This window comes from Bos indicus, chromosome 6, assembly GCF_029378745.1.
Source record: "Bos indicus isolate NIAB-ARS_2022 breed Sahiwal x Tharparkar chromosome 6, NIAB-ARS_B.indTharparkar_mat_pri_1.0, whole genome shotgun sequence".
NCBI lineage: Eukaryota > Metazoa > Chordata > Mammalia > Artiodactyla > Bovidae > Bos > Bos indicus.
In genome coordinates, this window is record NC_091765.1 from 113,416,661 (window position 1) to 113,430,882 (window position 14,222).

The following is a 14,222-nucleotide window of genomic DNA, read 5'->3' on the forward strand; positions in this document are numbered from 1 at the left end:
CGGCCGCGCCGCAGCCCAGCCCGCTGCTGCCGCCTAGCGCGCGCCACCCGCCAGAGCTCGGCCTGCCCCCGCCCCGAGCGCAGGAGGGCACTCTTTATTCAGTAACGCCCTGGCGTGACACCCACTGGGAAACGTGATCTCCAAGTGCTGTTTCATTTTCCTTTGCACAACAAGCCTGAGACAGGTTGTGTGTGTGTGCGTGAAGAGATCTCCAAGTGGTGTGTGTGTGTGTGTGTGTGAGAGAGAGAGAGACATGATCTCCAAGTGCTGTTTCATTTTACTTTGCACAACAAGCCCGTGACAGCTTGGGTGTGTGTGTGTTGTATGTGTGTTGCTCAGTCGTGTCCGACTGTTGGGATCCCATGGATTGTAGCCCACCAGGCTCCTCTGTCCATGGGATTATCCTGGCAAGAATACTGGAGTGGGTTGCCTTTTCCTACTCTAGGGTAAGAGGAGAAGGGAGTGACGGAGAATGAGATGGTTGGATGACATCACCCACTCAATGGACACGAGTTTGAGCAAACTCAGGGAGATAGTTAAGGACAGGGAAGCCTGGTGTGCTGCAGTTCACGGGGTCACAAAGAATCCGACATGGCTTAGAGACTGAAAAAAGAACAACTCTAGGGGATCTTCCCCACCTGGGGATCAAACCTGTGTCTTGTCTGTCTCCTGCATTAGCCGGTGGATTCTTTACCACTAGCGCCACCTGGGAAGCCCTGTTATATGAATTGTCGACTAAAAAATATTTTCACAACCTGAAATTAGTTATTTTATTTGGTGGTCAAGTTTAGGACTCAGAACCTGGGAGACAGCATCTCAGTAGCTCTGAGAAAACTGCTCCCAGGAAGCAGGAGGGAAAGTCAGGCTACATATAAGTTTGCAACAAAGGGAGCAGGCAATCTGAACATCAAAGATCAGGTATCAAGTTAAGGAACTTGGCTTTCTATGTCTGGGAAGAAGCAAGCCTCTGTACTCACTGAATTCATTCCTTTCATATGCACCTCAGCTATCTGGGGCCAATCCTGTTTCCTTATTCACCTTGCTTCTTGCACTCTCCCAGCTCCTCAGCAGTTGGGGCTGGGGGAAGCCTGGGGAGGAGCCGCTACATCGACTGGATGACATGGGTCACAATTAGTTTTGGGAGCCCTCATTCACCTTTGGAGGCCAGCAATCACTGATGGCTGCTTCATTCCTTGTTTATTGATATGGCAGGACATATTTTCATTTCACAGTATGTTGTTCATTACCAGAAAAAAAAATTGCTATGTCAAGGTCATTGTGATGAAGAAGCATTTCAAAGACCTGATCTCCAGCCCCAACTCAGACCTTCAGTTTCCTCAGGAAAGAAGTGTCTGGAAAGGCCCGTCCCCTGCCCCCCACAATGGGTTGCAGCACCAGCAGGGGTGAGCCTGGTTCCCTGAACTCCTGTTGGTTAACAATGCAACCCCCAGGACCCCCTCCAGAGATCTGAGACCAAAGGAGGAATTTCACTGGGCCATGTCAACCCCACTCTGCCCCCAAACCTATCTGAGTGGCTGTTGCCAGCCTCACGTGACATGAAGTTGACATTCGGCAATTGTCTAAAAATTAAAACTTTAAATGCACCGTGTAAGATAGAAATTAGGGAATATTGCATTCCTTGTGCCTGTAAGTGAAAAGGAAGTGACATACCTTCACTACTCTGTGCTCAGTCTTTCAGTCTTGTCCCACTCCTTGCGACTCCAGGGACTGTAGCCGCCCAGGCTCCTCTGTCCAAGGGATGCTCCAGGGAAGAATACTGGAGTGGGTTGCCATTTCCTCCTCCAGGGGATCTTCACTATCAGAAGAGACAAAGACCCCAGCAGGGTGATGGGAGATTATTTGCTAAAACATTAGAAAAACACTTTCCCATTCAGATGACATGACCTGTGAAGGATAAAGAGGGTGTGTGTGTGTGTGTGTACTTAAGTGTTGGGTCCAGGCTGCCCCAGCCATCTCAAAGCTGCAATTTTACCCACAGTGGATCCACCCAGTGATAAATTCAAGAATCATAAAAGCTTGCTTACGCATTTCAATTAAAAGGGTTGAGAACAGAGGTCATTTCATGGTGTTAATAACACTTCTAGGGGTTCTGACAGCAGTGACATTTCAGAGAAAGCAATGCCCAGGCACGCATCAAAGAGATCAACATCTGATACCACGCATTGTCGGCAACATTCAAAGGCTAGTCTTTCCATCTTTGTTTTCCTTCTACCGTTTGCATTTTGTGAGACTGCTTGTTGTCTCTTTAGACTCAGATCTACCTGATTTTGCCTGCTAATAGCTCCTTCGTCCTTAAGAGAGCCGCAGTAGGGTTATTCAAATACTCGAAATGAAGAACAGTTAAACTGTCTTCTGAAACCTTAGTCTAGTGGAAGATATAGGGTTACTTCCTGGGTAACACACTCCTCCACACTGCAGTCAGGTGAAGACGTCCCTGTAGACACTTCCCCTGTGGTTGTAGTAAACATGGGCTGTGGGGGCAGGTGCTGAGGGAGGACCAGGACACGCACCTGAACTCTTGAGCCGGCGTCTGGGAGAGCCAACCCTGAAGCAGTGGATCACCCAGTGTCTGGAAGATGCTGAGGACCCCGGGTGTTGCTGGGCCCCCTGGAGCATGACCTGCACTCAGCAGCATGCCTGGATGGTTCAAAAAGGCGTGGTACGGGCTGGCTTCTCTGCTCAGCTTCTCCTCCTTCATCCTGATCATCGTTGCCCTGGCACTGCCCCACTGGCTAAGTGGGAAAATCCTCTGTCAGACGGGAGTGGACCTCGTCAACGCCACGGATCCAGAGCTGGTCAAATTCATCGGAGACATTTACTACGGACTCTTCCGCGGTTGTAAGGTGCGGCAGTGCGGGCTGGGGGGCCGCCAGTCCCAGTTCACGAGTGAGTATACTGCGGCCGCAGAGCTGCTGTAGAACGCTTATTTGTAAATACTTGTATGGGGTGCGTGCACGCGCGCTCTGTCAGCCTGTCGAACTCTTTGCGACCCCATGGACTGTGGCCCACCCACCAGGTTCCTCTGCCCATGGGGTTTTCCAGGCAAGAATACTGGAGTAGGCTTGTGTCTAAATGCAGAATTGAAGAGCCGCTTCAGTCGAAGGCATGATGACAAAATCCACAGTAAGCCAAGGACTTACTCTTGTTCAGCATCAAGAAAAGATCTTTTTTTTTTTCTTTCTGCAGAGATTTGTAGATCTTTGTAGTTACCTCTATGAATAATCACTATTAATATACTGAGTGCTTACTTGTGTCAGACATTCTACAGAATGCTTTCCATGGCTTCTCTCTCTTAAGCCTTGTAACAAATTTATAAAGAAGGCATTGTTAACATTTCCATTTTGCAGAGGGTTACACACGGACACTCGGAGATTTCATTACCTAACTTGCATGAGGTCAACCAGCCAGGAAACAGTGTCAGACTTCAGATGCAGGCCATGCAACTGGGGTGCACTCAGCCAGTCTAGCCTGCAAGTGTAGACCAGCTGCTGAAATGAGACTTACACTTCTGTTTATATTAATATAAAAGTTTCAGAGTCTAAGAAAAAGCCAAAGAGCTCTACATCCGAGCACTGGAATCAGACTACCTGGGTTCAAAGCCCGAACCCATTGTTTCCTGGCAGGGAGAGCTCGGGCACAGCTGCTGTCTGTGAACTTGAGCAGGTACCGACCTGGCCAGGCGGACATCCAGGTCACGTCAGAGCCTCTCTGCGTGTAAACAGAGCAGGAATCCAAGCCCAGCGTATGAAGGGTCCTCTGGGAAGGAAAAGCCAACCCCAAAAGGCCAATATTCTGCATGTCTTCAGAATAAAACAGATTACCAGTAAGAACAGTAGCCTACAAATACATAAGTAACCCACATAATGGAAAAACAAGGGAATAAGGAATTTTATTCATTATTTGATTTCTATATGTCAGGATTTTAGTGGAGAAGGAAATGGCAACCCACTCCAGTACTCTTGCCTGGAAAATTCCATGGATGGAAGAGTCTGGTAGGCTACGGTCCATGGGGTCGCAAAGAGTCAGACACAAGTGAGCGACTTCACTTTCTTTCTTTAGCCAGAGTATCTTCTTAAACATATAAAGAGAGAAAACTGGAACCACTGACAAATAATACAAATTGGCTTCACTTATATACATGAAGGACATATATATACTAAAAATTGTTAGGTATAGCAATAAGAAAAATCTTGGGGAATATTTATATTTACCCAGAAATTAAACTGGACAAGGGATACTGAAAAAATAGCTAGGTCTTTTAAGAATATGAGGGGATAAAATATATCAGCAAATCTGATGGTGCTGTACAGTAGAAACTAACCACCACATTGTAAAGCAACTATACTCCCATAAAATGTAATAAAAAATTACATAGAAAGCTGAAAACACATTTAACATGAATAAATAAAAAAATATAACAAAGAAATAGGACAGGCTAAAAGGAAATGATGACAACTGTGTGCAGTACTCGGTTCTGAGCTGGGTCCATTTACTGTAAATGACGTCACTAGGATAATCGATGGAACTTGAACCGGGCATCAGGATTAAACACCAGTCATACACCAGTGTTGACCTAGTGATTTTCATAATTGTATCATGGTTGTCAAAGAGAATGCCCTTTTTGAGGAAACTGCCCCTGAAGTACCCAGGGTTGAAGGAGCAATGTACCCTCAAATGGTTCAGGGGAAAAAAAAAATTATTGGTAGCATTAAGGTTATTTCAAACCACTTATACAAAAAAAAAAAAGTGGGAGATGCACAATTTTTTAAACAGTTGTAGATAATTTGCAAAGTTTTTATTCTGTATTGGATATTCTCATCAGAAGTGAGTCTTGCTACCTTTAGTAAAAGGTGAAAGATTTATATGATTTGAAGAGAAAGCAGAGTATATTTCTACCTTTAGATGTACAGCTCCTAGAGCCAACATCATCTACCTGTGTGAGGTACCTAGGGGGTGCATCAAAGCCCACCACCCCCAATACGGAATCAGGATTTACCTACTACTATTCATAGAAATTTAAAAAAATCCTGCTCCTCGGGCCTGTGTGCAGATCAGGAGAATTGGGGGGTGGGTGTGAAAGTGCTTTGTAAACTGGAGTAGGAGGGTTTGGTTAGGTCTTGTAAGACAAACAGCCTCCATTCCCACCTTCAGAGGGGTCTCCCCTAGAGTCACCCAGGAAGGTCAGTTTCCAAATCAACCAGGGAGAAAAGCAAAGAGCTATATATACAGGATGACTTCCCAGCTAGTTCAGCAGTAAAGAATCTGCCTGCCGATGCAGGAGACTCAAGAGACCTCAGGTTCAATCCCTAGGTAGGGAAAATCCCCTGGAGAAGGAAATGGCAACCCACTGTAGTATTCTTCCTTGGGAAATCCTGTGGACAGAGGAGCCTGGTGGGCTACAGGCCATGAGGTTGCAAAGAGTTGGAACAACTGAGCGACTGAGCACATATATAAGCACTCACATATGCAGCACAATCATGATTAAGATCCTTGTTTATACCCAGACTTTCTGAAATAAAAGCAAAACAACCTAGCCATTTGAGTGGAAAGAAAGAGACAGATGCTTATTTAGCCACGTTCACATATTCACCCGTATTGTAGAGTATTTGTGGGCCTGATATTCGAGGAAAACAGGGATGAACTAAACAGAGGCGTGTCTGCCATTAGAAGCTTTCCATCCGGGAAAGAGAAAGGCAGTAAGTGATCCCTGAGCAGTGACACATGAGTGTTACAAGCTTCCTTCTTTGTTCATTTCCTTCATCCATTTCTGCACTGGAAAGGAGATCTTACTGATGCCCATCTAACTGATGAGGAAACTGAGGATCAGAGAAACCAATAAAGAAAATAATTTCTGTAAAAGCAGCTGATGTAATGCCTGAAAGGTAGTATGTGCTTGATCATTTTCAATTTGCTGGGGCCCTCGTCATCTCTCACCCCAAAACATTCCATCCACAGCCAGACCTGTAACTGACTTCAGCTCTCACACTTTTCTTATTACTGTCTATTTTAGATAACAGTCCTCTCTCAGATGTGTCTTTTGCAAATATTTTCTCCCATTCAGTGACCATGTTGTTGTTTTTTTTGACACTGTCTTTCATAAGGCAGAATTTTTCCACTTTAATGAAATCTAATGTATCAATTTTTTTTAAATTATTTTTTGCCTTGCTGGGGTAAAAAGGACTTCTGGACTTCTCTAGGGTATTACAAATTATGTAATAATAACATAATTATCTAATTTGAGATGCTGATAGGTTGATTAATCACTTCTGGGATTCAAGCAAGGTAGCTTTTATATGTACACAATAAGAATACTTATTCAAATTCAGGACTTGCCTGGTGGTTCAGGAGCTAAGACTCAATACTCCCAATATAGGGAGCAAATAAAGATGGAAGCTCCCACGTGCTGAAATGAAGATCTGACGCAGCCAATAAATAATTTCTTTTTTAAAAAGGAAAATTCAAAGTAAAGCTTCTAGAATTTCAGCTCTGCAAGCACTAAATTTTTACATCTTTGCTTATCCAAGTTATCTGATTTTCCTGCTATGCTGTGTGTGTGTGCTAAATCCCTTCAGTCATGTCTGACTCTTTGTGACCCCATGGACTGCAGCCCAGCCCACCAGGCTCGCCTGTCCATGAGATTCTCCAGGCAAGAATACTGGAGTGGGTCGCCATGCCCTCCTCCAGGGAATCTTCCCAACCCAGGGATCAAACCTGCATCTCTTACATCTCCTGCATTAGCAGGTAGGTTCTTTAGGACCAGTGCCACCTGGGAAGCCCCCATATCACTTCATATGCCCCAAAATGCCCTTGCCCATCATAGTAATGGTTATTTCTCGATTTTTTATTAGATCAAATCTGGAGATGGTTTCATACCAGTACATGGATATGATTAATTCTTTTCAAAAGCTATATTGTGTGAACTGTGCTTTAATTAATTAAATCAGTCTCCTATTGATTCATGGGCTTCCCAGGTGGTTCAATGGTAAAGAATCTGCCTGCCAATGCGGCAGATGCAGGAGACATGGGTTCTATCCCTGTGTTGGAAAGATTCCCCTAGAGGAGGAAATGGCAACCCATTCCAGTATTCTTGCATGGGAAATTTCATGGACAGAGGAGCCTGGGGGGCTACAGTCCATGGGGTTGAAAAGAGTTGGACAGGAATCAGCACAGCACCAATTCATATTTTCGTTTCTCTCCAACCTTTTGCTACTTTAAGGAATATCTGATACACACACACACACACACACACACATACAGCTTTGAGCACATGTGGGAGTGCTTTTCCTAGAAGTGAAATTTCAGTGAGACATGCTGCCAAATTCCTCTCAAAGAAAGTTGTATAAATTAATATCACTACCAGGTTTGACAGCATCTCCTTCCCTATACCTTCGTCAACACCGTGTATTAGTGAACCTTTGGTCTTTGCCAATCACATAGGTGATGATTTTCTATTTTAAGTGTTTGGTGAGGATTATTATGCTGGTCATATGTCCTAAGGATTGCATGAGCAAGTAAGGGGATAAGGAAACAATTAGGTAATCAGGCACAAGCTACCACGTTTGGAATGAAAAAAAAAAAATGCTGAGAGTCTGCAATAAAAAATAAAAATCTAAAGGACACTGAGATATAAGGAATGGAAATGAAAATGAGAAGTCCTACAGGGAAAAGTCCCATGGGAAGGAGTTCATTTTCCAGGGTAAAGTTTCTCAGGCCGAGGAGATAACCACATGAAGATAAATACACATGGAAATACAGAACTAAAAGGAAAATTCGATCAGAACTAAAGATGTAACTGTGCTGTGTCTGGAAACTTCTGAGTGGAAAGGACACTTTAAAGGGAAAAAAATTCTTGTTCTCAGACTTGGCAGACACCAGCCTTCTCTGAATAAAAATGAGCAGGTGAGCCAGCAAAGGAGCGGGGGGACGGGGTCAGGCAGAGAGTGGAGCCAGGAAAGCTTTGAGTCCTGGTTCTCAGTTGGGGTGGGAGACGGGCTGGTCAGTTTGGTGCCAAGCAGTGAAGCAGGGATGCGGGAGTGCACAGGATGGACCCAGGTTAGACCAGGAAGTGTTCAGTGGAAACCTCAGAGTAGTGGCAGAGGAAGGGGCTTGCCCAGGTGTTTTTATTTATTTTTTTAGCTTTCATCGTTTTATTTTTTTAAGTCTTTATTGAATTTGTTACATCATTGCTTCTGTTTTATGCTTTGTTTTTCTGGCCATGAGGCATGTGGGATCTTAGCTCTCCCAGCCAGGCATTAAACCTGCACCCCCTGAACTGGAAGGCCAGGTCTTAACCTACTGGACCACCAGGCAAGTCCCCGCTTTCATTGTTTTAAATCATTCATATATAATAACTGAAGCCAGTGACTCTCAACTCTATATACCATATGGTATATAGGACTATGCAGCTTCCCTGGTGCCTCAGACAGTAAAGAATCCATGTGTAATGAAGGAGACCTAAGTTCGATCCCTGGGTCAGGAAGATCCCCTGGAGAAGGAAATGGCTATCCACTCCAGTCTTCTTGCCTGGAGAATCCCATGCACGGAGGAGCCTGGTGGGCTACAGTTCATGGGGTTGCAAAAGATTTGGACAAATAACACTCTGACCCTGATGAAAGCTTTGTGATCGGCCTTCTTAGACTGCTTCTCGTGCCAGGCTCCTTTGCTAAAGAGACACCCCCTGGGGCTTGTGTGGATCAACTCACACCAGATCCCAGAGCCGCAAGGCTGATGCAGCTTAAACACCCAGCTGGGGAATATTCTGATTTTGCATCCACCCTAAGGAAGCGAAGGTTGTTGGGCAACTGATAAGGGGTAAATTTATCTGGGAAGTCTCTTGCTTTTTGGAAGCCCAGTGCTTGCTGCCTTGCCCTCACTCTGCTGTACTAACGCCTTCATGGTAAGCAGCCTGGGCCATGTACCCTTAAGCTGAGCTCTGAGGCTGATATGTTGGCTGTGTCTTGTTTCTGCAGTCTTCCCACACCTGGTGAAAGAGCTCAACGCAGGCCTCCACGTCACACTTCTGCTGCTCCTCTTCTTGGCCTTGGCGCTGGCTCTGGTCAGCATGGGCTTTGCCATTCTCAACATGATCCAAGTTCCATACCGGGCAGTCAACGGCCCTGGGGGCATCTGTCTATGGAATGTTCTTGCAGGTAAGGGAGGCCCCATGGGGAGAGAGATTCCTGCCCACATCACCAGGAGGCTGAGTTCCAAGCAGGTGGGCAGGTGTGAAGGAGTGAAAATACCCCACCTCAAGCTTCACTTCCCTGGGTTTGTTACCTTCTTGATGGGCACCAATGTCCTTCTTACTAAAAGTTGAAGAATAGGTGTCATCATGAAGAATCAGGTCTTAGTGTGTATGAGTGGCTGAGGACTTGGAGAAGCAAAGAGGTTGGGATGAGAGACAAGGGAAGACAGAAAGATGGGGGTGGAGAGATGGGGACCCTGGGACCAGTGGTAGGGGAGCTGCTGCCATGAAGCTGGAGGAAACTCACAAAGAACAGAGGAGAAGGAACCTGGGGGGCTCACAGTCCTTATTTTCTGTAACCCTCACAACCTCCCTATGTTTGTTGTTGTTATTCAGTAGCTAAGTCGTGTCTGACTCTTTGGGACCCCATGGACTGCAGCCCACCAGGCTCCCCTGTCCTTCGCTATCTTCTGAAGTTTGCTCAAATTCATGCCCATTGAGTCCATAGTGCTATCTAACCATCTCATCCTCTGCCACTTCCTTCTCCTCCTGCCTTCAATCTTTCCCAGCATTAGGGTCTTTTCCAATGAGTCACCTCTGTGCATCAGGTGGACAAAGTATTGGAGCTTCAGCGTCACTCCTTCCAATGAATATTCAGGGCTGATATCCCTTAGAATTGACTAGTTTGATATCCTTGCAATCAAAGGGACTCTGCCATATTATTAGACCCATAGTTACAGATGAAGAACCTGAAGCTCAGAGATGTTAAAAGATGCACTGAAAGTCACATAGTCATGAGCAATAGAGGCAAGATTCCAACCCAGGTATAACTGAGTCTAAGCCTTTTGTTTTTTCATTAATCCATGGTGTCATCTATGACCACCATGACCTATTTTCCAAGACAAAACCCAAGTCAAAAGATGTGCATAAGTGTGTGCAGGTGTGTTAATTTAGGAGAGTATATGGTATATAGAAATTAATTCACCTTTAGTTCAGCATTGAAAAAAAAATCACCTGTAATGAAAGTAACAAAATCGTGAAAATGATTTCAAAAAATCCAGGTCAAATGGTGAAGGTGTCCTGATGTCAATAAACCCTCACTACCTCACTACCTTATACAGGATGACCAGCAAGTATAAAAACAAGTGACGTTGATTTAAAAAAAAAAAAAAAAGAAGAAGAAGGCAAAATTGAAGGCAAAAGGAGGAGACGACAGAGGACGAAATGTTTAGATAGCATCACTGACTCAATGGACCTGAATTTGAGCAAACTTCAGGAGACAGTGAAGGACAGAGGAGCCTAGTGTGCTGCCCTCCACGGGGTTGCAAAGAGCTGGACACGACTTAGGGACTGAACAATGACAACAATGTTACTTAATCATGCATTAGAACCTAACGTCAGTAAATCAGTTATTACATACTTGCCTATATTTGCAGACTGTGACCATCGTGTAGAATTTCTTATAGACATGGCTCACTCCCATCTAGACTTGCATATCTCTGCCTGAATCCTCACAGTGACTGGCATGTAGAAAGTGTTCAATCTCACTCTTTAAATAAATGCTTATCTAGGTCAATTTCCTTCCTTCTTGAGGCAGTACTCTCAAGCTCATAGTATTTTTAAGAAGGCAATTTGACAAAACTTGACTCTTAAAAGGCATAAAAACATGAATAGCCTTTGATTAAACAACCCCAAACAGTAATTTATGCTAAGAAAATAACTGGAAAAGAGCACAAAAATATACATTAAAAGGTGTTTCTGGCAGCACTTTATAATATCAAAAATTGGAAGCAATCTAGAAATCCAGAAATGAAGTTACCCTTAATTAAACTTAATTAAGTGTGTCACTGGAATGAAGCATTATAGATCCATTTAAAGTGGTGCTGTAACAGAATATTTAGCAAAATGGAAAAAAAATATTCAAGTTAGAGAGAAAAAAATCAAGTGTAAAAGAGTAGGAGTACCATAATACTAATTCTGTTAAAAAGAGAGAAATGTAAAGAAATATACTAAAATGTTCCAAATGTTTTCATTTGACTTTTAGGGGAAAAAGCAAATTTGTCTTTTCATCTTTATGATTATCTTGGATGTCCAAGTTTTTTTCAAGGAAAGAATAATAATCTAAAGAAAGAGAATAATAAATGTGTTTTTAAAATATTAATTAAAATCAGGATAGGAGAAAAGTTGAGCAAAAGAGAGACATGGGGAGAGAAAAAGAACCAGAGAGAATCCAGAAGGTCGAAGTCCGAAGCAGCAGATAGGGAAAGACATGAAGTCTGCCCCTCTCTCCTCTCCTTTCCTGCTTCTCTTATCTTTCCTTATCACTAAGCTTGGAAGGAGGATATTAAAGAGGAGAGAACTGTCTAGCCCTCTGTTGATCCTCCAGTCCACCCCATAAGATGCTCTTGCATCTTTCCTTATAGCCTCAGGGTCTGCATACACAGGCTGAATTAGTTAGAGATTGAGCTTATCCAACGTGGGTAAGTGCCCTGCACTGGGTAAAGAAAAAATTAGAGGGCTTGAGGTTCAAAGTTGATCTGATAGGAAGCTGATTCCCACACCTCTTGCCCCTCACACAGTGAACTATCTGCTGCTTTTAAAAGCAAATCAAAATTTGTGTCACTCTCCAAATGTTTTAAGGGGCTTCCCTGGTGGCTCAGTGGTAAAGAACCCACCTGCCAATGCAGGAGACCTGGGTTTAATCCCCAGGTTGGGAAGATCTCCTGGAGGAAGAAATGGCAATCTGCTCCAGCATTCCTGCCTGGAAAAATCCCATGAACAGAGGAGCCAGGAAGGCTACAGTCCATGGGATCCATCGCAAAGAGTCGGACACACAAGCAACTTAAACCTCAAAAGTTTGTTGCTTGTGCCCCAGAAAAGCCACCTCACCTCTAGGAGTTGAACTGCGGAAAAAAGGGCTCTGTACGAGGGTGTACTTTCTGGGTTTCAGGCGGAGTCGTGGCCTTGGCCATCGCCAGCTTCATGACCTCGGTAAAATTCCACGACCTGACAGAACGAATCGCCAACTTCCGGGAGAAGCTGTTTCGCTTCGTGGTGGTGGAGGAGCAGTACGAGGAGTCCTTCTGGATCTGCGTGGCCAGCGCCTCAGCCCACGCCACTAACCTGGTTGTGGTGGCCATCAGTCAGATCCCCCTGCCGGAGGTCCAGGCCAAGATCGAAGAGGCCACGGTCACGGCCGAGGACATCTTGTATTAATAACCTGCACCTAAATCCAGGTTTTGGTGTGAATGGAAACCTCCCTTTTCTTTTTCCAGGGTTCGCAGTCCAGGATGTCTGTGTTACTGGCAGAAAGAATAAGGAAGTGGGAGGAGGGAGGGTGGTACGTGCACCAGAAAAGAAAACTTTCTGAATTTATAGCATCTCTGTGCTTCTTTCTCACTGATCTTGGAGTTAGAGACTGCCATTTGCCACCTGTCTGTGATGCTGGGCGATTCACTTAGTATCTATTAAATGGGAATATTAATGACCTTGCAATGTGGTAATGAGTTTTTTGTTGTTGTTCAGTCACTAAGTCATGTCTGACTGGCATGGACTTCAGCATGCCAGGCTTCCCCGTCCTTCACTGTCTCCTGGAGTTTGCTTAAACTCATGTCCATTGAGTGGGTGATGCATCCACCCATTTCATCCTCTGTTGCCCACTTCTCCTCCTGCCTTCAATCTTTCCCAGCATCAGCATCTTTTCCAATGAGCTGGCTCTTCACATCAGGTGGACAAAGTATTGGAAATTCAACTTCAGCATCAGTCCTTCCAATGAATATTCAGAGTTTATTTCCCTTAGGATTGACTGGTTTGATCTCCTTGTTGTTCAAGGGATTCTCAAGAGTCTTCAACACCACTGTTTGAAAGCGTGAATTCTTTGGTATTCAGCCTTCTTTATGATCCAACACATCTGTACACGACTACTTACCTTTGACTATGTGGACCTTTGTCAACAATGTGATGTTACGTGGATGATAGTCTTGCCAGCCTTTGTATACTGGCTGGCACCCTGTACATATAAGACAGTATACATTCCAAGAAATGTCTAGAGACTCTTGGTATATTTCACTCAATACTAGGAAAGATGCTAAGAGGAAGATGGTAATATGCCTGACCTCCAGAGACACCTAGTCTTTTCATAGGACACAGGAATCAGAGAGCAACAATAACAGTAAGAATGAAAATAACCACCTTTCTTTGGGGGCTTCCCTGGTGACTCAGCTGATAAAGAAACCACCTGCAATGTGGGAGACCTGGTTTTGATCCCTGGGTTGGGAAGATCCCCTGGAGAAGGGTAAGTCTACCCACTCCAGTATTCTGGCCTGGAGAATTCCATGGACTGGCTACAAAGAGTCGGACACGATTGAGCGACTTTCGCTTTCACTTTTCACTCTTCTTTGGAATGGCTACTGCCTGCAGTTCTAAAAGCTTTACATACTGTAAGTCATAGGTCCTCAGCACAAGTTTGTTGGTATAGTACTACTTAAGTCCCATTTCATAGATGGAGAAACTTAGGCATAAGGAGGTTGGATCACTTGCCAAGGTCAGGAATTAAATGGAGGGAAGTCTGAAGCTAAAGGGTACATGTTTAACCACTTGGCTAACCTGATGTTTGGTGTACAAACAATCGCAGAGCAATGAGATCAGTGTTCTAACAGTATATGGAGAAAGGACACAAGAAGGAGTTCATGCTTCGGGAGGGGATGCTGTGTGCGTCCCAGAGTTGACACTCGATCTAAACTCTGACAGAAGAGGAGACTTTTTCCAGTGGTAAAGGAAGCAAGGTTGGAGAAGGATTCCAGGTCAAGTCAGTAATGATAAGGAGGCACGGCATATGACATTACAAGTGTTAAGTGTGTTAGCCGCTCAGTCCTGTCTGACTCTGCAATTCCATGGACTGGATCCCCTCAGGCTCCTCTGTCCATGGGATTCTCCAGACAAGAATACTGGAGTGAGTTGCCATACCCTTACAAAGGGGACTTGAAAGTATGTGAATGCCCAGCAGGGTTAGAATATT

General features: G+C 44.5%; 1 protein-coding gene across 1 annotated transcript; it reads left to right on the forward strand.

Moving 5' to 3' along the window:
• Nucleotides 1-133: 133 nt before the first annotated feature.
• Nucleotides 134-12,700, forward strand: CLRN2 (clarin 2). Its single transcript, XM_070791845.1, has 3 exons — nt 134-2,907; nt 8,991-9,170; nt 12,156-12,700. Exons 1-3 carry the CDS (start codon nt 2,655-2,657, stop codon nt 12,419-12,421), a joined length of 699 nt encoding a protein of 232 aa, XP_070647946.1. The 5' UTR covers nt 134-2,654; the 3' UTR covers nt 12,422-12,700.
• The last annotated feature ends 1,522 nt before the right edge of the window (nt 12,701-14,222 follow it).